The sequence below is a fragment of the Aotus nancymaae genome, unplaced genomic scaffold (assembly GCF_030222135.1).
Source record: "Aotus nancymaae isolate 86718 unplaced genomic scaffold, 86718_ANA_hifiasm-v0.15.2.pri h1tg000029l, whole genome shotgun sequence".
Classification (NCBI taxonomy): Eukaryota; Metazoa; Chordata; class Mammalia; order Primates; family Aotidae; genus Aotus; species Aotus nancymaae.
In genome coordinates, this window is record NW_026988442.1 from 92743591 (window position 1) to 92764095 (window position 20505).

At 54.6% G+C, this 20505-nt stretch overlaps 1 protein-coding gene across 2 annotated transcripts in view; it reads left to right on the plus strand.

Annotated features, from left to right (window-relative positions):
- The window catches only part of MYO7B (myosin VIIB), a 98051-nt gene that overhangs the window by 66737 nt on the left and 10809 nt on the right, over positions 1-20505 (plus strand). For both annotated transcript variants that reach the window (XM_012462319.3, XM_064382863.1), the window contains exons 20-33: positions 2448-2532; positions 3829-4047; positions 5330-5500; positions 6146-6355; positions 6490-6657; positions 8813-8890; positions 9044-9171; positions 13307-13433; positions 14870-14989; positions 16151-16324; positions 17025-17252; positions 18300-18467; positions 19625-19742; positions 19834-19960. In XM_012462319.3, coding sequence (XP_012317742.2) covers positions 2448-2532; positions 3829-4047; positions 5330-5500; positions 6146-6355; positions 6490-6657; positions 8813-8890; positions 9044-9171; positions 13307-13433; positions 14870-14989; positions 16151-16324; positions 17025-17252; positions 18300-18467; positions 19625-19742; positions 19834-19960 — 2121 coding nt within the window. The remainder of the gene's footprint in view (positions 1-2447; positions 2533-3828; positions 4048-5329; positions 5501-6145; positions 6356-6489; positions 6658-8812; positions 8891-9043; positions 9172-13306; positions 13434-14869; positions 14990-16150; positions 16325-17024; positions 17253-18299; positions 18468-19624; positions 19743-19833; positions 19961-20505) is intronic.

Sequence of the window (20505 nt, forward strand, 5' to 3'; positions counted from 1 at the left end):
TGCCTGGGGATCACCTGCGGCAGCTGCAGAACAGTAAGGGTTGCTGCCAGTTTCTTCTGTCTTCATCCCAGAAGGATACCTGCCAGATATTAGCCTGAGCTCTCCTTTATGAGGTGTCTCTTTGGATATACAGGGGTCAGGGAGCTGCCTGAGAAGACAATCTGTCCCTTATATGAGCTCAAGTGCTGAGCTGTGAGCTCCGTTGTTCCGTTCAGAGCTGCTGGGCAAGTACATTTAAGTCTGCTGCAGCGGAACTCATAACCACCTTTTTTCCCAAGTGCTCTGTCCTGGGAAGGTGGGGCTTTATTTATAAGTTCCTGGCATGCTGCTGCCTTTTTTCAGAGATGCCCTGCCCAGCAAGGACGTAGTCTAGTCACAGTCTGCCAGCAGAGGCATTGCTGAGCTGTGTGGGCTCTGCCCAGCTGCTGTGTGAACTTCCTTGCAGTTTTGTTTATAAAGGTATAGTTAGACCTGCCTCAGTAATGGTCGACCGCCTGTGTAATGGCAGACTGCCTCGATAATGTGGACTGCCTCGGTAATGGTGGACGCCCTTCCCCCTACAGAGCTGGACCATCCCAGGTCCAGCTGTGCTTGCTGCAAAACTCTCAATCCAGGGCATTCCAGATTGCTGGTCTTTGTGGGGGTGGGACCTGCCAAGCCAGATCACCTGGCTCCCTGTTTCAGCCCTCTTTTTTTCAGTTGAATGGGCGGCTCTGTCTCCCAGGCATTCCAGGTGCCAGTTGAAACGGCCGCCCAGATTTGTGTGAGTTTTTGTGCCGAGACCCACTGCATCAGCTGTTTGTGCTGGAAACACGTGGCACTTTTCAGCCTGGGAGTCTCCTGGTCTGTGGGCAGTAATAACTCGTTTGGAAATGCGGCAATCACTCACCCTCTGCATCGTTCTCGCTGGGAACTGCACTCCAGAGTTGTTCCTATTCGGCCATCTTGGATCAAATCTTGATAGCTTTATGCTTTTCTTCTGCAGCTTCCGTACCTCTCTCAGCCTTCACAGAATTGAAGACAGTTAGGATCTTGCTCTGGACTGGGCTTTGGCTTGAGAAAATGTTGTGGCTGGTTTGATCTTCTATCCAGACCACAAAAACTATCTCTGTATCAGCAAGAAGGCTGTTTCACTTTCTCATCATTCACGTGTTCACTGGAATAGCACCTTTAATTTCCTTCAGGAACTTTTCCTTTGTGTTCACAACGTGGCTTTTGGCCTGTCTCAGCTTTCAGCAGGCCTTCCTCATGAAGTTTAATCATTTCTCACTTTCGATTTAAAGTGAGGGAAATGAGATGCTTTCTTTCACATGAACACTTAGAGGCCATTATAGAGTTATTAACTGGCCTAATTTCAGTATCGCTGTGTCTCAGGGAATAGGAAACAGAGAAAAGGGAGAGAGATGGGGCACTGCTGGTCGGTGGGGCAGTCAGAACACACACATTTATTGACTAAGCTCACCATCTTATGTGGGTGCAATTTGTGGTGCCCCAAAACAATTCCAGTTGTAACATTAAAGATCACAGATTAGTAACAATGAAAAATTTGAAATATTGCAAGAGTTACGAAAACGTGATACAGACATGACGTGAGCACTTGCTGTTGGAAAAATGATACCAATAGACTAGCTCACGGCTCCACAGACCTTCAATGTGTAAAAACACAGTATCTGCAAAGTGCAATAGAGTGAAGTGATATCATAATAAATCGAGGCATGACCACATCTATATGCACCGAGCTCACCTGGGAGTGACTCCCCCTTGCCAGAGCCCAGCTTTCAGGTTTTCTTCTCCACGTCCAGCCCTGGGCTAGTGGCCAGGGGAGGGGCATCTGCAATAAAAAGTGAAGAGTAAGTTTTATCCCTTTATCTTTGTGGGTAGAGGGAATGAAGAAGAGTTTTCCAATAACTTTAAAAAACTGGACTGTCAGCCAGGTGCAGTGGCTCATGCCTGTAATCCAGCACTTTGGGAGGCCAAGATGGGTGGATCATTTGAGGTCAGGAGTTCAAGACCAACCTGGACAACATGGTGAAACCCTGTCTCTACTAAAAATACAAAAATTAGCTGGGCGTGGTGGCAGGTGCTTGTAATCCCAGCTACTTGGAAGACTGAGGCAGGAGAATCGCTTCAACTCAGGAGGTAGAGGTTGCAGTGAGCCGAGATTGTGCCATTACACTCCAGCCTGGGCAACAAGAGTGAAACTCCATCTAAAAAAGAAAAAACTAGACTGTCGTCATTTACAAATTTGGGTTGCTAGTAGTAGATTTTTTTGTTCCTGACCTGCCTGTGTGTCTTTTGGTCTGTAACACCTTCTGAGAAAGGATTGTACATAATCATTTTTCCCAGCATTTCACTATCCCTCGTCCCTTCCAAATCAGTTTTTCTCCCCCAGAGGCTTTAAACCATCTGGGGTTGCTACACGTGTGTGGCTTGCATTGCCCTTCTAGGAAGGAGTTCCTGAGGCAGAGGCGGGCAGCCGTGACCTTGCAGGCCTGGTGGAGAGGCTACTGCAACAGGAGGAATTTCAAGCTGGTGAGAGAGCTCGCTGGGGCGGCTGGGCCCATGAGACCCATGAGTAACTGTCCAGTAAAAGACAGATTTGTAAAAGTTGTTTCTCTGAATGAGGGACCTCAGGCAGGAAGGATCAAATCACTCATAGACCTGGCATAGAGATTTAAAATGATCAGACCTCAGCACTCCACACAGTCGCTTCTTAGTTAATCTCCAGCCCCATGGTCTGTAGGCTTCAAAATATTTTGCAGAATTTGGGGCATCTTCAGAGCCAGACTAGGTGTCCTGCTCTGGAGTGGAATAACTCCTGTCTTCTCCCAACTTGCAGACCATAAAATAAGTCAATGGATTGATTATTCTTTGTTTAAAGTACTTTTTCTGTACTTAATCAGGTACTCATCATTCTGTAGTTTTTCAAGTACTCATCATTTATTAATGAGTATCTGCTAAAAAAAAAAATGAACTAGAGCAACTATGGCTGTGCCCATGTCACTTGGCCACTTGCTTTTGGTACGGATGTGACTGGTTGAGACATGAAATGGTCACATTAGCAAGACTGGCCCGGGCCCACCTGCACTCCATGCTCACCAAGGGCATCACAGTAGCTGACCTGTGTGGAGCAGCTCCTTGAGGCCCATTGCTTCACATGCATAATTTTATTTAATATTAAACCAACTCTGTACATCAAGGAACTGAGGCACAGAGGGGTTCAGTGGTTTCCCCAAGAGCATGAAACTAGTAAACCACAGAGCTGGGGTTTTGGTGAGGGACTGTGACTTCCAAGCTCTTAAGCCAACCCATTGGGTGGGTGTTTGGCAAGCTCAGGGACTGCCGTGGCCCAGGAGATGTTCGCGGCACTGACGTGGGGGTTCATCCATTTCTTATTGCCCTTTTACTTTAAAGATGCCCTGAGAGATTTGCTTGGCCGCAGGCCTCCACACAGGTGCACTAGCCCATGGGCCAGTCAACTGAACTTGGCTGGCAGATGTGGATGGCAGGGCCTCAGGAGTCCACTCTCCCGTGTGAAATCCACATCCATTCTCTGTATCCACGGCCCCAAGGAGGCCACTTTATTATTTATGCTATTTCGCAAAGGCTTAGTTAGCACTTATTTGCACATCAGGCTCTGTTCTAAGTACTTTGCAAGTAATAACTCACTATTCTTGTGTTCATAGGTGTGTATCATTCTAGCACCAGCCCTTTGCCAAAACAAAACTAGCTGTAAATCTATCTTGCACGGTCTCCTGGAGAGCACCCCTCTTTGTTCCCTGGGGAAGGCGTTCTCGCACTGAGCCCACCTCGCTCTTGCCTCTGCAGATCCTCGTGGGCTTTGAGCGCCTGCAGGCTATGGTCCGGAGCCAGCTGCTGGCGAGGCAGTACCAGGCCATGCGGCAGAGGACAGTCCAGCTGCAGGCCCTGTGCAGGGGATACTTGGTGCGCCAGCAAGTCCAGGCCAAGAGGAAGGCAGTGGTGGTCATTCAGGCCCATGCCAGAGGCATGGCTGCCCGGCGCAACTTCCAGCAGAGGAAAGCCAGTGTAAGTGGTCACCTGACCTCTTGGGCAGGTGGGGCTGGCTGGGGCCCCAGTGAGTGAGGGCAAGAAGGAGGCGTGAGCGACTGTGTAGAGAGCTCACCAGAAACACTTTGGAAAATCCCCCTGCCCCTGCCCCCACCACAAGCCAAGACATTCAAATCTGTTCAATTACTCAAGAGCACAGCAAGGATACAGGACACAAGAGGCAAATTAGCAGGCACCTGGGCTGAGATGTAGATATCACGAGAGACTCACCCTCTTCTCCCTGTTCAAAGTCAGTGCTACAATGACTCTGCAAGGCTAGGGAGCCGTGGCCGCCCCCCAGGGGCATGCGGGGTATATCAAGGGAGAGGCAGCAGGTCAATGGGACAGCCTTAGCCTTGAACCTGGAAGGTGAGCTCAGGTCCCCTCCCTTTCACCTTGGAGATGATTTTGGGGGCAGGGATGGCCGGTCCCCTGGAAGGTGCAGCAAACCTGGGCCAGACAAGCTGAGAAAGGCCCCAGTTCCGTGGAAGAGAGCAAAGTGCCCTGGTTACTGGGCTGCGTGTGACAGCTTAGGGACAGAGAACTATAAATACCAAGGAGAGCTGCTGAGTGTCTGGGGGCTGGGAGGACAGGGAGCAGGGGGACAGCACCAAGAAAATGATCCCATTTCCTCCCTCGAGTACCGAGACTCAGCCTTCACACTTGGCTCATCTGGAAGTTGTGATAAGGCAAAGGGGCTAGGATAAGGCCGACTTCTGCTCCATGGATGAAAACCTGGTCTACCGAGCACACTGCTAATAAATACAGTGAACAGAGCAAGTGAGAGGATGCACCCCTAGACACGTCAGCAGCACGTGTCGGCACCCGCGTGCCCCCAGCTGGCTGCAAAACAGTCTGATCTTTGACTTCGTTACTGCAGCCCCTGGGGACCTCTCCTGGTAGAACCTTGGTGCCCTTTGATGAATGAAGGGACCTGAGCAGTGGTTGTGCGGCCGAGTTCCTAGGGGGGGTCCCTGGAGTTTGAAGGGGTCCCTTAAAGGCCATCGGAGGGCAGGGACAAGCAGCAACGTCACCTCTCCGGAGCTCTGATCGTCACTGGGAAAGGAAAACCCTGGCTGGTTGACCTCTGACCAGCCTAGCTGTTAAAATCTATTACTTCAGAGCAGAATATTGATTTGGGCAGATGATGGCAGGATGAGGCTTACTTGGCTTCTGGGAGGTCCTTGCCCCGTGGAGTAAGCAGGGCTGGGCCCCATGAGTCCTGCTGGGCCTGTGGGAACCTTCCTCCATGGGTGTGCAGGTACCGCTGGTCATCCCGGCTGAGGCCCAGAAAAGCCAAGGCGCTCTCCCTGCCAAGAAGCGCAAATCTATCTACGACACTGTCACCGACACAGAGATGGTGGAGAAGGTGTTCGGCTTCCTCCCTGCCATGATCGGGGGCCAGGAGGGTCAGGCCCCGCCGCGCTTTGAGGTAACACAAGCCTGGTGTCCACAATCTAGCCCAAGGTGGGGATAGGGAAGCCTGCCCAGTCCTTGGCCTCAGTCCACCTCTCGGCTCCTCGAGAAGCCAGAGCGGTGGCGAAGTGTGTGCTGCAGCCTGCTGATCCTGCATAGAAGAGGGGAGCGTGTGTGGGTTCTGTGGTCAAAGCCTTTGAGTCAGGCAGATTTCCCACCTGCAAGACTTCCTAGAGCCTTCTCTACCAATGCTACTGAGTCCTCTGCCATGCGGCATTCCCCGAGTATATTTGACCCCACCCAGGCACCCCCAGAGCACCTTCGAGGCCACTGCTCTGCTTCCCCAGTGGCTGAGGAAGCTTCAGTGGGGATGGTGCCTGTGGCAGAGGACAGTGTCTGAGGGTGGGGCCAGAAGGGGAGAGGGCGGGAGGAGCACGGACCCTGCCCAGCAGGGAGGAGGGAGAGGGTGTGTAGAGAGCCCTGTGCTGGCACACGGCAGCCCACCTGAGCCAGCTGAATGTGGGCATGGGTGGTCCCCAGCACCTGAGGGAGTGGGGTAACGCCACAGCCCCCATGCTGCCCGGCCTGCTGGACAGCCAGCTGATACGTTGGTTGTTACCTGAAAGCCCTGCTGACCCGTGTTCTCCCTCGCTGGCCCCAGGATCTGGAATCAAAGACCGAGAAGCTGCCTGAGGTTGACCTGGACGCAATCCCCATGGTAGAGGAGCCTGAGGAGGACGTGGATGGCCTGGCTGAGTACACCTTCCCCAAGTTTGCTGTGACTTACTTCCAGAAGTCAGCCAGCCACACCCACATCCGGCGGCCCCTCCGATACCCGCTGCTTTACCACGAAGATGACGCCGACTGCTTGGTACCAGGGTTCACTGGCTTCTAGTGGCTCAGGCCAGCCCCGAGCCTGGGGTCTGAGCCATGGCTCAGGGGGAAGAAGGAAGGGGCTGGGGTCACCGCTGGGTTCCCACTGGGCCTTCTGTCTTGCTTCCCCAGGCCGCCCTGGCCGTGTGGAATGTCATCCTGAGGTTCATGGGCGACTTCCCAGAGCCAGTGCTGTATTCGAGGAGCAGCCAGCAGGGCGGCTCAGTGATGCAGCAGATCCACGACACGCTGGGCAGGGGGCGTGGCGCCCAGGCTCTACAGCACGGTGGATCTGCACAGGCAAGTGGGGGGCAGCAGGGGGCAGAGGAGGGCGACACCCGCCAGGTGCCTACCAGGGCCCAGGCCCTGCGGCAGCTGGACAGGATGGAGAGACAGGACCTGGAGCCTCTCCTCAGCCTCACCCCCTGAACCCAGCCCCCAGGCCAGGGCATGGGCCCTTGCAGTCTTGAATCGTGCTCAGGAGCCCACGAATCTCCACCCCGGGCCTTTTGAATTATACAGTCATTAATGGAGAGGCTGCCCTGGACTAAGTATTGGGTGTGACTTGAGCCAGATTCAGATGCACATAACAATGATAACAACAGGTGTTATTGACTGACAGTCTGCTATGTGCCAGTTGCTTCTTTTCATTCAATTCCCAGGTGGGCCAACCCTGCAAGGTAGGAATGACTGTGTTTATTTATAGCTAAAGATACAAAGAACTGAAATGACCTGCCCCCAGTTGCAGCGGATATGTGTATGGAACCTGGGCTTTGAATCCATTCTGCTGAATTCAAAGACCAAGCTCCTGACCCGTGTTCTACTCTGCCCTCTAATGAAAGTTAATTCAAATCCATTTTTGGTCAGAAGTCTTTTCCTAAGGTCCATTTTCATGCTGTAATCTTAGTGGAATTAATCAAAAACAGTCCAAAGAAATTGCGTAGCAGTGACAGCACTCAGTGGCCCACCAGTGGCAGGAGCCCATGACTGCCCCATGTGCCAGGTGACCAGCTGGGACTCAGCTCAATACCTGTGGGGTCCTGTGTGCAGACTGCATAGGAATCTAAAAGAGTCTGTAGCCTCATCACATGGCCAACCTTGTCCAGGAACTACAGAGAACTGCCCAGGCCCAAGCCCTGACTTCCTGATCTCTGGAGATGTGGGGTCTGCCAGAGTGTGTTAGCTATCCATAGCTGTGTAACAAATCACCCCGTCCCCAAACCTAACTCCTTGAAATAGCATACCATTCATTATCTCACAGTTTCTGAGGGTCAGGAGCAGCATAGTTCCTGTTCAGAGTCCCTCATGAGGTTGCTATCAAGCTGTCCCCCAGGGCTGGTGTCAACTTGACAGCTGGAGGGGCGGCTCCCAAGAGGGCTCACTTGCATGGCTGTTGGTAAGAGGCCTCAGTTCCTTGCCATGTGGGCCTTTCCACAAAGCTGCCTGGGCTTCCTCACAACATGGCTTCCCCCAGCATGAACGATCCAAGAAGGAAGGTGCAAATGTCCAGTCTTGGAAGTCACATACCTGTGGCTGTGGGAGGGGCCCACACAGGGCAGGAATTTCAGGAGGCAGGGATCACAGGGCCCACCCTGGAGGCTGGCAGTCACTCAGGGAAAGGACTCTGGGAGGCAGTCCAGCCAACCAGCACCTCTGGACGGTGGACGTGGGGAGAAGCAGGACTGGCTTCCCAAGATCAGATCTCAGGTTTTCCTTCCTGCACCTCTTATTAAGTACCCATGAGGTGTCCCAGGCACAGAGCAGTGAGTCCAGCAAGCCTCACTGCCCTCCCGGACTTTGCCAGCTCATGTGTTTCATGGCCAGCCCCTACATGGTAAACCAGCTTTGACACAGCCAGGAGCTAGTGCCTCGCCCTGGACCAGGCTGACCCCCACCCAAGCCCAGTCCCACACTGAGCTCCAATTGTGGCAGTAAATTCTCCTCATGACACCATCATGAGAAGGTGCATCCCCTCCCTCCCACCCGGCCTCTCCACCCCCGCCCCCGCTCTCCCTATCCACTCCAGAGCACCTTGCAGTGGCAGAGGTGATTCATCTGCCGTCTTTACTGAGAATGACCATGACCTAGGGCTGTCCTAAGCACCTAGGCTCAGACCCAGTCCTACCTCCCAGGGGTTTACTGGAGAGAGGCACAAGCTTTGGTATCAGACTAGCTCTGAGCCCCTCCCTGGGGGCTGGTGACCCACTGAGCAGCTTTTGTCTAGTCTCTCGCCTTCCCTGAGCCTCTGTTTCCACATCTGGAAGTGAGGATGGGGACGTGCACCTGTGTGTGTGGTAAAGCTCCACTGAGCTGAGGGACTGCATGGTGCTTCATAAATTGGGCCTGAAAATGGCTGGGTGAGAGGGACACGTGCTCCACCCCAGGTGGCTGTGGGGTCAGCATCACTGAGATGAGCCCAGGCTCACCTTCCTACGGGAACTGTCTCCTTCCACAGAGACCTGGCCGCAAGGACAGAGGAACCAAGGATATCTCCTCCATGAAGCTGAAGCGGTCCTCCCGGGTCACGGGCCAGGTGAGCCCAGGGCACAGAACCTCTGTCTGCTCCCAGCTCTGCTCTTGGCCTGCTGCAGGGTTCCAGTCTGTTGTTCCCTCCCCGTGCACCAGTTTCCTATTTGGCAGATGGGGAGAATCATAGCTTTCCTGATGGCTGCCTTTGGCTTTCAAGGTGGCCAGCCAGCTGAGCATCGGAGAGGAGGCATTGGAGCCTGATGGCCTTGGTGCAGACCGGCCCATGTCCAACCTAGAGAAGGTGCACTTCATCGTGGGCTACGCCATCCTGCGGCCCAGCCTCAGGTCAGTTCCCGCTCCCATCCCACCCCCATTCAGAGCATCAGATCCCCTAGCTGGCTCTCGGCCATGCCCACAGCCTCCTCCCCCACCTTCCCCATGACACCTCCCTGTCCTGCGGCCTGCAGGCTGGGTCTCAGGACAGCAGATGTCATAGCCACCAAGGGTTCTCTATGTGCTCTGCCTTTAAAAAAGCCATGAGTAAAACCCAGTTTTAGGAAAAGAATCATCATGGACCCGTGATTCCTTTTAGAACAGGCTGTAGTGCAGGGCCCTGTAAATGACTGGTTTCTTTCACTTGTATTAAATACAATTTGCTTTATAGGAATGGGTCTTTTTTTTTTTTTTTTTTTTTTTGGAGACAGAGATTTTTGCTTTTGTTGCCCAGGCTAGAGTACAGTGGTGCCATCTCGGCTCACTACAACCTCTGCTTCTGGGGTTCCAGTGATTCCCCTGCCTCAGCCTCCCAAGTAGCTGGGATTATAGGCTTGCACCACCATGCTTGGCTAATTTTTGTATTTTTAGTAGAGACGGGGTTTCTCCATGTTGGTCAAGCCTTGAATTCCCAATCTCATGGTCCACCTGCCTCAGCCTCCCAAAGTGCTGGGATTACAGGCATGAGCCACCGCACCTGGCCAGGAATGGGTCTTTATACTAATTAGGAGAAACGCACATAGCCTGCAAACACAGAAATTCCCATCTGTGTTGGCTGAATGCACAGAAGCAGAATCTGCAGATACAGAGGCTGATTGTTCACTGCTTTAAGGGACTGACCACTGTGTTTTAGAGGTTCATGTATTTTAGGTTAACACTTTAAACAAAATTTGGAAAACTGTTAGTCATTATTTCTTCACATATTTTTTCTATCTCATTCTGTCTCCTTTCCTCCAAAATCTAATTAAGCCTCTGTAAGATTATTTTATATTGTCCTTCAGGTACCTAGGGGTCTGCTTATCTTTTTTTCTTTCTTTTTCTCTCTGTTCTTTAGGTTGGATAGTTTCTATTGACCTGTCTTCAAATTTACTGGTCTTTTGTCTTCCCCAATCTGCTGTCATTTCCATCCAACAAATTTTTTATTTCCGATATTATATTTTTCAGTTCTAGAATTTGTACTTGGGTGTTTTTTATATTTCTGTTTCTGTGCCAAGATTTCCTATTTGGTCATTCACTATGAGCATTGTTTCCTTTATGTCCTTGAACAGAATTACTGTAGTTTTGAAATCTTTTCTGCAAATCCAATACCTGGGTCATCTCAGGGTCAGTCTCCATTAACCATTTTTTCTCTTGAGGATGGTGGTGTCTTTGTTTCCTCATAAATCTGGTACTTGACTGTTTTTATTCTCATGAGTCTAGTACTTCTGGGTTGTATCCTGGACATTGAGGATGATATGTTAGAGACTCTGGATTATGTTATATTCTTCCAAAGAGCATTGACTTTTTGTTTTAGGAGGCAATTACCTTGACTGGACTCAAACTCTGTCTCCTCCATGATAGGCGAAAGCTAGAATCCCTGTTCAGTTATTTTAGCCTTGGCTAGAGTACCTGGAGTCTGACCCACCATGCGTGTAAGGGGCCAACCAGAGATTTGGGAAGATTTTATGTGCAAGAGTTAGGACTCTTCTGGTTCTCTTTATTCCAGGATTTCCTGTCTCACTTACAAGTTGCTGTGGGTACCCCAGACTCTCTCCTCTGGTTCGTCAAGCCAGTAAGACTGCAGGGCTTCTACTCAGGTTTTAGTTGCTCGCATGAGCAGGCAGGTCTTCTGACTTAGCTGGTTCTAATTTTCTCATGGTTAATCCTCACTGGCCACCACACTTTCCAATGTGGCAAACACATAAAAGTTGTGTTTGAATGACGTGTACTGTGGGTTCTTCAGACATCCCCTGTAGGCACTCCTATACATTGCTGGTGGCCAGAAGTGATACTGTCCAACACTGATCCCTTGAGACTTCCTACTGACTCTAGGCTGAAGTGGAACATCCCACAGCCCCTTACAGCTGAGGTCTTCTAGAAAATGGGCTGCCCGCTTGTGCAGGATCCCAGCTGGATGCCTGAAGCTCCCCTCCTTCCATGACATCTTTTGGTCAGCAGGAAGCTCATGCCTGCCCAACCATACAGTACATGTGTAGCTCACTTTTGTTGACTGTCCTCTCTCCTCTTTGCCCATCAAGATGGGCTCAGAATTCTCCAGGAGCAAGCAGGCACTAATCGCTTTGTTCATGGAGGTCCCCAACTCCAGGGTACAAAAGTCAAGCACTGGCAAGAACTCAGTCAACAGGCTCTAATCTAGTACCCTGGGAGGTGGCAAATGGGCTTCTGGAGCTCAGCAGGCGTCAGATGGGGAGTAACATGGGTCTCTTCTCTGGCGGACAGCCCCCATCTCTCTTGGTATTTCTCCTGGGGTCCCCCTCACCACCCTCTGCACTTGCAGGGAGTGGAAATGGGCCATAGATCCCTCTACTCACATGAAGTCCCTTCTAGGAATCACATTCCAAATGTCTTATCTTCCCTGTGCAGGCTGGAGGTGGCATGGTGGCTGCACTAGTTCCGCCACCTTTTAGTAAATCCTACAACAATGTGTCTCTTTAGAATGTCAGATGTAAGCATCCATTTGTACTTGGCTGCAGGGTCTAGTGAAATTCCCAGACAAAGCAGATGCCCCATTCCACGTCTGTCACACATTCCATGCACACTTGCTCATTACCCATCCTGGGTCAGGTCCTGGCCTGCGGGCTGGGGACACAGAGATGAAGAAGACGTGGCTCTGTCCTGGAGGAGCTCATCCTTTAGTTGGGGGGCATGAGAAGACCAGGAAACTCACAATGTCAGTATGTGCTAAGATGGGGTGTGTTCAGGGCCCCATAGGGGCACCAAGGAGGAGTGACTTTCGTGCCTACCTGGGCCAGGAAGGAGGAGGAGTGTTTGCCAGACAGAGGGAGAGGGTAAATAGATCAACCTTGAGACAGCCTGAAGGATTTGGAATTTCTAAATGGTTTGCCATAGTTGCGGCCTGGAGCTTAGATTCTATCCTAAGGGAAGCAGGGAAAGTTTTAAGCAAGAGAGGATCATGATCATATTTGACTTCCAGAAAGACCTCCCTGGCAATGTGGTAGGATGGAACCTGTGGCTGCAAGGCCAGGCAGGGCTGCTACAGAGGTCCAGAGAGAGCTAATGAGGAATTGCAGGAGACAGATGGCAGCTTATGGTGGTGGGTTGGACTGGGGGAATGAAGGGATGGGAGGCTCCAGGATGACCCTCAGATTTCCAGTTTGGGTGAATGGCTGATGGTGATCCCTGCAATCCCTGAAGATCACAGAAAGAGGAGGGTGCAGGAACTCACAGAGCCGACCATGCACATCACTTCCCAGCTCTGCTCGGTGCCGTCCTGTCGATGTAGACATTGGCTTTGGTGGGAACGTTTACACCACACAAATAAGCAGATGCTATGAACCGGACTTTTCTTCCTGGGAGAGCTGGTTGATAAACATTTACCAGCACACCACTGAGTATTAGGGGAAAGATGCTGGCCTCTGGAGATGTGGGATTTGAGGTGCTAATGGGACACTTTTATAACACGATAGAGGCTTGAGTCCATGGGGAAGGGTGCAGGAGAGAAGCGCCCCCAGCACACCCCCACCAGGAGTGGGAAGGCTCCGTAGCCTGTGGGAGTGGGAAGGGTCAGGAGACGGGGCCGAGTGGCTCCCGTGAAGTCCTCACTTTTCTCTCTGCTGTGGAGGGGAAGGGCTGCATTCAGGAAGGGAGGTGGGGCCTCCAGGCAGAGGGAGGAATGACTGTAGTCACTGTGAGCCATCCAATGCTCCGCACATCTGGGAGCAGACGGGCTGTCCACGGGGCGCGGCTGCTGAGGACAGGGCTGTGACTGGAGAAACCACTGCTTCCTGAGGCCAAGTCCCACCCTAAATGACCAAGAGCACGGGCCGTGGGAGAGGAATGGAGTAGGGATGCAGAGCCTGGTGGCGCAGTCCTGGGAGAGGAGGAGGCTGGGCAGGGCCCCGGTGCTGGAGGGGCGCCCTGCAGAGGGGCCCCCCCAGGGGTACAGAAGAGCTGTGTGCCCAGGTACCTCTGTCTCCTATCCTTCTCCAGCTCCCAGCCTACTGTCCCAGTGGTCTGTGTCTTTCAGGGATGAGATTTACTGTCAGATCTGCAAGCAGCTCTCGGAGAACTTCAAAACAAGCAGCCTGGCCCGGGGCTGGATCCTGCTCAGCCTCTGCCTCGGCTGCTTCCCACCCTCAGAGAGGCTCATGAAGGTGAGAGTGCCCGGGAGGGTGGGCAGGGGGCAGGTCCACAAATCCCAGTTTCTCCTGCTCCTGCAGGCCAGGTGGGCAGCCATGCCTGTGCTTCTCCAGGCCTCAGTTTCCCCATGTGGAAAAACCCCTGCTCCTGGCTCCTTCCAGCTGCTATGCAGGGTCTGCAGGGCCATTTCACGTTGGCTCAGGTGCCGGGATGGCTCTTCAAGACTAAAATGAGAAGGTAGATGACACGGGCCTTGAAAAGACAGAGGTGACCAGGAGTTGGCCCTGCCTGGAGATGGGCCACGGTGACTCTTTCTAGTCCTTATGACTGAAAATGGCGGTGGGTGGACCGCGTTTTAGTGGCCCCAAGCTTCGCTGATTTAATACACCTTTAAATTCTGATTATAAAAGGAATATGTGGAAACGCAGAGCACCTAAAACCAAAATAAAAGTCATCCCCAACCCAGAAGGAACTTCCATTCATATTTTCTTCTGGCCTTTTTGTAGTGTTATTGGGTCCCTGTGATCAAACAGAAAACACTTTCTCACATGTCCCCTTGGGGACAGCAGGAACCACGGTCACTGAGGCCACTGCTCATGGCACTCGGGCTGCTCCTGACACCAGTAAACCTTCCAGGCTGTCCCTCCCCACCCCAAGGCAGAAGAAACAAAATCTCTCTGTAGGACAAAAAGATCTTCAACACATTTTCTTGAGCCACATGTTTGGGACATGGAGTCTTCTCTTTTTTTTTTTTGAGACAGAATCTTGCTCTGTCACCCAGGCTGGAGTGCAGTGCCATGATCTTAGCTCACTGCAACCTCTGCCTCCCAGGTTCAAGTGATTCTCCTGCCTCAGTCTCCCAAGTAGCTGGGATTACAGGCATGCACCACCATGTCAGGATAATTTTTGTATTTTCAGTGGAGACAGGGTTCACCATGTTGGCTAGGCTGGTCTCGAACTCCTGACCTCAGGTGATCCACCTCGGCCTCCCAGAGTGCTGGGAAGACAGGCATGAGCCACCACACCTGGCCCTGCATTTTTCATTTACTGTCTTCATGATTTTTCTCATGGTATCAACCTCCCACATGCCAGCTTTGATGCCTTGCTGTCCCAGAAGGCACTGGAGTTGTGGGTGGGCATTTAGAGTCCATCTGCCAGTCATCATCACCATAGATGCCACTGTGATCAAAAACCATACATCCACCTTTAGGATAGGCTTGAATCACTGCAACAAAGAGTGTGCACACATCAAGACTATGCACCGTTTAAAACGCGTTGCCAAACTGCTTCTCAGAAACACACTGATCCATGTTCCGTCTCGCAGGTGTGAGAGTGCCCCCCAACACACCTTAAACACTGAGTATTAGAATTTTTAGTCCACCTGGGTGGTGAATAGAAACTGGCCTCCATTCTGAGTGTCTTCCTCTCCTCTCCCCTCCTCACCCACCAGTATCTACTGAACTTCATCGGCCAAGGGCCAGTGACCTACGGGCCTTTCTGTGCTGAGCGCCTGAGACGTACCTATGCCAATGGGGTGCGTGTGGAGCCCCCTACCTGGTTGGAGCTGCAGGTAGGCGCTGGCAGGGGTGGGAGTGGACAGTGTGGGGTGGTGCAGGCCCCCAGAGGCCTGCAGCACAGCTCATGGGATGCTTTCTCCTAGAACAGAGAGATTTGTCCTCTAAGCCAGTGGTCCCTGTGAGTCCCCCTGGGGCTCAGCATCCTCAGGCATGGCCCCCACCTCCAAGTCCATATTCCCTTAGGGCCCCACTCGCTAATGGGAAGATCATCTGACCCGTTCGTTAGCATCACGGTGCACCAGCTGCTTCCAACTCTCCCTTCCAAGGGCATTTCACCTGGTGAAAAGGGCAGTGGTCACACCGTGGCTGGCATCCTTGGTGGCATTGCTGTTGGGTGCGTGTGCCACCCCCACCTGCTTTGGCAACTGTGTCATCTGTGAATTCTCACTGTTTTCTCAGGAAGGGTCATTCAGAACAGCCAGCCAGGGTGGCGAGGGACATGGACTCTTCTGCTTTTTTTTTGAGACAGAATCTTGCTCCGTCACCCAGGCTGGAGTGCAGTGGTGCGATCTTGGTTCACTGCAACCTCTGCCTCCCGGGTTCAAGCACGCTGCTCTACACATAGCTCTGGCCCCAGCCTAACCCTGGCAGGTGTTCGCCCTGTGGCCCGAGGTGCCCTATACCAGGAGCTGTGGGTCACTTCCACTGTACCTTCTTTCTGTTCCCACCCTGCCCACGAGCCCACAGGCCCTCCCTCCCACGAGCCCTGGAATTGTAGGTGAACTGCAGTAGCTATGCATGTTGACACAGGGGAACAATATGTAAAGGCCCCAAAATGTTCCCAAGTCCTGGACTCAGATTCCCAAGAGCTCCTGATCCTGTGAGGTGAAGTCGAGCTTAGGGTTCTCATAAAAGCAGCCACTACAGCCTGAGGCTGCTCCCCACCCCCAGAGGTCCGAGAGGATCTGGACGCCTGCGGCTAACGTTGCTCTTGCCTGGTGGCTGTACTCCCAGCTGCAAACACCTGTTGGCCTGAATTTTGTTTTCCATGCCAAGCCCCTGGCCTGGAGCTTCAGAGACCCTACCTCCGGGAACCCACAGGATGGCAATCAGGGCCCATGGGCTGGGACGAGGAGGGAAATGGTGGATGGGGGTGCCAGCCTACTGTCCACAGGTTCTGAGAGGCCAGGGGCCCGAATCTCATCCGTCCCCAGGCTGTCAAGTCCAAGAAGCACATCCCCATCCAGGTCATCTTGGCCACTGGAGAGAGCCTGACTGTCCCCGTGGACTCAGCCTCCACGTCTCGGGAAGTGTGCACGCACATCGCTCACAAGCAGGGCCTCAGTGACCACCTGGGCTTCTCCCTCCAGGTCGCCGTGTACGACAAGGTACCGGCCAGGCCCCCTGCCCTTCAGCTGCCTCCCTCCTGCACCCAGGCAGAGCACCCGAGGCTCAAGCACTCTCACCTTTCCAGCCCAGCCACCGCCTGCCCTCCCAGCCGCCAGGCACGGGCAGGTGCACAGGTGCACACACACAGCAAGCAGCCTGTCCTCCACACTCACATGGTCACCTCACAGCTGCACCTCAGCCCCAGCAGTGCCGCGTGCACACCTGATCCCCCACGCAGCAGTCATGCACAGACATCAGGCGCTCACACCAGTCTGCTGCTCCAAACCCCCTCACGCCCAGGAGCTGTGGACAGCCCTGCAGCAAACACGGAGGGTCGCACCGGTACAGCCCCTCACCGCCCGCATAGGGACCCCCAATTCCACACCCACACCCTCAGACTCAGACACACAGCTGTCAGCCCCAACTCAGGCACCAGGGCCGAGTCGCATCGGCCAGACTCCTGTCTGCCTCCTTAGGGAAGGGGCCGCAGGGAGAGTAACGGGGAGTGGCAGGCGGGACATGGCTGTATGGAGAAGCCCTTCAGGTGTCTGAGCGGGCTCAGCAGTGTCCACTGAGCCCACACTGGGCGCCATGGGCCCCAAGTCCTGTCCTCCAAGTGCAGGAGCAGACGGTGGGAGTCCCCATGGGGTGGGGCATGCTACAGCCACTAACGCCCGCTCCCCCTGACTCTGGCCTCAGTTCTGGTCCCTGGGCAGCGGGCGCGACCACGTGATGGATGCCATTGCCCAGTGTGAGCAGCTGGCCCAGGAGAGGGGTGAGAGCCACCGCCAGTCACCCTGGCGCATCTACTTCCGGAAGGAATTCTTCACCCCCTGGCACAACTCCCAGGAGGACCCCATCAGCACCGAGCTCATTTACCGCCAAGTCATCCATGGAGTCTGGTCTGGCGAGTACAGCTTCGAGAAGGTGAGGGGCCTGAGAGCCAGGGAGACATCCCATCGAGGAGGCACCCTGCTGGCTTCTGAGGCCAGGTAGAAGGTGGAGGGGCAGGAGGCCGAGGGCAGAGGAACAGGGCCAGGCAAGGGGGTTACAGGGGTGCATGTCCCTTCCAGGCCCAGCCTCCATTTCCTCCACCCTTAGGCCACAGGTTGGTCCAAGCCTATACGTGGTTCCAGCAGCAGGTCGCAGAGGGCCCAGGCCTGCCTGGCCTCACCTCTCCTGCTCTGTTTATGGGCAGTGGGAACGTGGCCTTGGAGCCCTCGGCCTGAGTCTGAATCCCACTCCCCCTTGTCTTGGTATTGTGACCTTGGAAAGTCCTGTCACCGCTGAGCCTCGGGCCCTCATCTGACTTGGGGGGCTGGTGGGGGGCCCTCATCTGGACTGTGCAGAGTGTACCGAGAGCTCTTTTGTACGGTGATCATGAGAAAGGAGAGAGATTGTGCCCCTGAAGTTCTGGGGGCAGCAGGCACAACCCTCCCTGTGCCGAGTCAGGAAGATGCTGTTCCAGGACCCACCGGAGGCAGCCGCAGCACCCGGGGAAGCCCGCCTGGAACAGGCATGGGCAGGGAGTGGCAGGGACCAGGCTCCCAGAGGCTTTGGTGTCACAGAGGGAAGGGGCTCCCTGGGCCCCTGGTGTGCCGGCCTGCACTGGTGCCTCACGAAGGCTCCTGTCCAGCTGAGCCCCGGCAGAAACCCCGCAGGGGTGGCCCCTGGTCTCCCTTGACAAGCAAGGACTGGAGCTCAGATGGGGGAAGGCCTTGCCCACTCAGAGCAGCCCTGCTGGGGTCCGCCCCAGAACCGGAGAGCAGCCATTGTTCTCAGCAGAGGGCCGGTGGGGCTTAGGCCGAGGCCTCCGGGATTCCCAGCCTGCGTGCTGGCCCAGCCAGGGCATGTGGGGAGGAGGCACGTCCTGCCCGAGCTGCAGCTCAGCTCCCCTGTGCTGGGGTGAGAACTCGGCCACAGGGCAGCTCCCACTTGTCTCCCTCACCCCTGTGGGTGCCCTGGACTGTGTAGGAGGAAGAGCTGGTGGAGCTGCTGGCCCAGCACTGCTACGTGCAGCTCGGCACCTCAGCGGAGAGCAAGGCTGTCCAGGAGCTGCTGCCCAGCTGCGTCCCCCACAAGCTGTACAGGACCAAGCCCCCGGACAGGTGGGCTAGCCTCGTCACTGCCGCCTGCGCCAAGGTCAGCCTGCACGCAGCCCCGGCACCTGGCCAAGGGCTCTCCTTCGGGTGGTGGGGGGTTATGTAGAGGGGCTGGATTCCCTCCCTGCAATCCCCACCCCTTGGGGAGCAGCAAGCTTTGCCTTGACACTTAAGTAGAGCCCTGTCCCTTCAGGTTTAAGCAGCCCCGCTCAGTTCAGCTCCCAGTCACAGGCCCTTGCCACCTTCTTTCTTCCAAGCTGGTGTCTTGGATGGGTCCCCGGGCTGGTGTGCCCTGCAGTGTCTGGCCAGGCCCTGGCCTCTCAGCATGAGAGGTCACCCGCAGCAGCTGACTGCTGACCATGCCATGCCCTTGGGGCCCCCTGCCTGGCCCCAAGCCTCAGCTTCCCCTCTCCGGGTGCATGGGAACCCCCAGGTCAGAGCGTATGGACATTCTAAACATTTGATACATATCGAGTATTTTCAAATCACCCTTCAGATTTGACGCATTGATTGCATTCCCAAAGCCGGTGTGTGAACAGTACCCAGCCACTTTTTAAGAAATAACACTGTATTCAACAAACAGTGAAAAGAAAGTTGGGTTGGACATTATAGTCGGTGAGGGACACTGCGCCACCTTCCTCTGTGTCAGGAAGTGGCTCCGGGGAGAGGAAAGGGCGAAGGCGGGGAGTCAGGAAAGAGGAAGGAAGGAAACTGGAAGACACACAACTCCAGGTGGTCCCTGAGAGAGGCCCCCAGAGACACAGAAGAGCGCCAGAGAAGGAAGGAGGGGCACACGCGACGCAGACTCGCAGCAAGACGCCCTCGTGCACGGGGCAAGTCACAGACCCAAAGGCATGCCCTGTGACAGCCAGCCTGGGCTGGGGCCCGCAGACAGTGCCTCCCACAGCTGGCACAGCCCTGCTCTGCAGGTGCTGATGAGAGGACAGGGCACAGCCTTCCTCCCTCCCCAGAGCCACCTCCTAAAGCGTCCCCGCACCCCTCCCAGGTAGAAGAGGGCTGCACCAGGTCCCTAGGGACATCCCAGGTGCCTCCCTGCAGAATCCATCTCCAGGCACCGGCCTTGCTTTAAGTAGAGCCTTCTCAGAAGGATCCGCCAACTCTTTTACCCTGAGCACTGGGCGAGGGATTCGCTAGGGGAGGCAGGTGATGGAGGTGACACGCAGGATGTCCCCTCAGGCCCCATACACCCAGAAGCAAGTCACACCACTGGCCGTGCGAGAGCAGGTGGTGGACGCCGCCCTTCTGCAGTGGCCGCTGCTCTTCTCCCAGCTCTTTGAAGTCATCACACTCTCGGGTAATGGCATCTGGTGAGGGGCGGGGAGCAGGTGCCAGCTGGGCACCCGGGGATCCCAGGCAGCCTTCACACTGCCATCTCTCCCGGCCAGGCTCCCGCCTGCCCAAGACGAAGCTGATCTTGGCTGTTAACTGGAAGGGGCTGTGCTTCCTGGACCAGCGGGAGAAGACGCTGCTGGAACTTTCTTTCCCAGAGGTCATGGGTCTGGCCACCAACAGGTGGGGGCCCCAAGGGAAGATCTCTTCTCACACCTGAGTCCTCGTATGGATGCCTCTGGGGGCTCAGGGAGAGATGGAGAGAGGGGCGGCGTGCTGTCCCGGGTGCCAGTCCAGGGTGGAGGGACAAGAGTCAACGGGTATGGCGGCCTCTGAACTTGGCAGCCCCACCCTCCCATGCCAGGCTTCACTGCCCCCTAAGTACTCCATTGGGGCATCACACATTGCACTGGCAGCTTTTCTTTGAAACCCAGATCCACCCAGAAAGGACACAGAAGCCTGCAGCCTCTGGCATGCACTTATTTCAAAGGCTCCTTTCTTTGTCATGGGCAAGAATTGGTGGCCTGGGGGGTACAGATTGTCTGGGAGAGGGGCAAGGGGCAGTGCCTGGGGTGACCCGGGGTATCAGGCAGGGCTGGGGGGCCTCTTAGGCTGGGCTGACCCCCACTCCCGTGGGTCTCCATGGCTGTCATTGCCTGGGAACTTTTCCATGCCCTTTGGGAAGTCCCACCCAAGCCCTGCCAGTGCACACATCGCTGGGCTATGCC